At 34.7% G+C, this 2,575-nt stretch overlaps 1 protein-coding gene across 1 annotated transcript; it reads right to left on the minus strand.

The window, feature by feature from the left end:
• LOC107620010 lies at positions 205 to 1,638 on the minus strand. Its single transcript, XM_016322235.1, has one exon. The coding sequence runs from the start codon at positions 1,636 to 1,638 to the stop codon at positions 205 to 207; it is 1,434 nt and encodes a 477-aa protein (XP_016177721.1).

Below are 2,575 nucleotides of genomic sequence, written 5' to 3' on the forward strand. Positions count from 1 at the left end.
AGTGGAGCTTCACTTTCACAGGTAATCCTTCATGGAGGGCTTTCCACATAAAAGTTTTTGTCTTCAGTTGACTCTTTAAATTCTAGATTCCTTACCATAACTTCTTGGTTTTACACTGTTCAGGTAGAAAATCAATTGGGGGATGATTGAATTGAAAGGCTATATGGTAACTTGAGGACATAGAGTAGCAGCCATTCTTTTCCTTCATCCAGGTAACAGTATCTTCCCCATTGTGTATATTGGTCTATATAATTGCTTGAAAAATTTTTGGATTGAACCATTCTCTGATTTTACTCTGATTCCATTGTCTGTTTGGTAATATGAGGTATGAAACCCAAATTGGTATCGATATGGTCTGACATTAGAATTAAGAGTAATTGTAGTGAATTCCTTGACCCAAGAATCTTCTCTGATCCTTACTGAGATACCTCTTCCAATTTTCCACAGTAGGCCTTTTTCTAAGACTTTTCTTCCTTCTAATACACTTTTCCATCCCCATGATGGGTTGTTCCCTGCTTCTGCTCTTAGGAAATCAGTGTATTTATAGTATTTACTTTTATACACCTTTGATATTAGGGAGTTTGGCTGCTTTAAAAGTCTCCACCCTTGCTTTGCTAACATTGCAAGGATGAAGGCCTTTAAATTTTTGAAATTCAGTCCTCCTTGAGCCCGCGGTCTACATGTAATTTTCCAGCCAATCCAATGTATTCTTCTTTTGTCCCTTTTCTGGCCCCACCAAAAATTGAGCATGAAACATTGTATATCTTCCATTAGAGTGTCTGGTAGCTTGAAACAACTCAAAGTGTACAATGGAACCGCTGTGGCTACTGCCTTGATCAAAACCTCTCTGCCACTCGAAAACAAGAGAGCTCTCTTCCAGTGTTGTAGTTTTTTATTTACCTTATTTCTTATGTAATTAAATGTTACTCTTTTCGATCTCTGAACAACCGAAGGCAAGCCAAGGTATTTGTTCTGATTACCGACATGAGGAACTTGTAATATCTCTGCTAACCGATCCCGAGTCTGAATTGGAGTGTTGTTGCTGAAAAAGACTGAAGATTTATCTAAGTTAACAACCTGTCCACTGACTTGTTCATATACTTGTAGAATACTCAGTAAGTTCTGACAATCTCCTTCTGAGCCCCAACTGAATAGGATAGAGTCATCTGCAAAAAATAAATGACTGATTCTAGCGCATCTGTGATTGAGTCTCAATCCAAAAATATCTTGTCTTTGTTCTCCTCTGTGGAGCAGATGGGAGAGTCCCTCTGCACAAAATAGAAATAGATAGGGAGAGAGAGAGTCGCCTTGTCGCAGCCCTCTACATGGCTTAAAATAGCCATGAGGTTGACCATCCACAGTAATAGAATAAGAAACCGTCATCACACATTCCTGAATCCAATCTAACCATTTTTTACAGAAACCCAACTTCTTCATGACATTCCCAACGAAAGACCATTCCACCCTGTCATATGCTTTGTTCATGTCCAGCTTCAGAGCTAAATCCCACTCTCCATACCTCTTATTTTTCAGAGAGTGCATGAACTCATGAGCTATAAGAACATTGTCACTTATTAACCTCCCTTTAACAAAAGCGCTTTGATTGTCACTAATTAGTCTGTTCATAACAAACTGCATTCTGTGTACTAAAATCTTAGAGATGATTTTATAAAATACACTACTAAGATTAATAGGCCGAATTTGCTTCATAGAGCTAACATTAGAAATTTTAGGAATAAGACATATGTGCGTATGGTTAAAAGCCTTTAACAATTTACCTCCCTGAAAGAAACTTCTGACTGCCCGTATCACATCTCCTTTAATTGTCTCCCAAAAGAATTGAAAAAATTTTGCTGTGAAACCATCGTCTCCCAAGACTGAGAATGGATTTATTAAAAAGACAGTCGTTTTAATCTCTTTTTTCTGTAACTGGTTGAGTCAAATTCCTATTTGTTGCTGCATTGATTTTCTTAGGGATCCCTTGTAACTCCTCTTCAGGGTCTCTTAGATTGTTTAAAGAAAACAGATTCTCAAAATATTGTTGCGCAATAGCTACGATTCCCTCTAGTTTATCTATATGACCCTCAAAATGAGTCATGCATGACACTTAGCATGTATAATTGGACGCTGAATGAATAAGTTTATGAAAATATATCAATTTAATCTATTTTTCCAATTATATAAACTCTATTCCTAATTGTTCAATATTTAATTAGATATGTTAGGTGTCATGTATGATGTGAGTTATCATTTCATATCATCAATCGTTTATAAAAATTATTAACTGAGTGATTGAAGGACAAAAATAATTAATTTATAATATTTAAAAGACCAATTTGATCAATAAAATTTTTTAAAAACACATTTAAAAAACGAATAATTTTTTAGGAACTAATTTTATTATTAACCCTTCAACGATTGAACTCCTCAATTTATTGTATCATTGTAATTCATAAAGCTGAGTATAAACTTGAAGTTCATTTAAATTGTCCAAATTTTTTATACAGTATAATGTGTGACTACAACTAACTTGACATATATAAATTAAATTAAAAAAATATAGAAAACAACGTAT

This window comes from Arachis ipaensis, chromosome B10 (assembly GCF_000816755.2).
Source record: "Arachis ipaensis cultivar K30076 chromosome B10, Araip1.1, whole genome shotgun sequence".
Classification (NCBI taxonomy): Eukaryota; Viridiplantae; Streptophyta; class Magnoliopsida; order Fabales; family Fabaceae; genus Arachis; species Arachis ipaensis.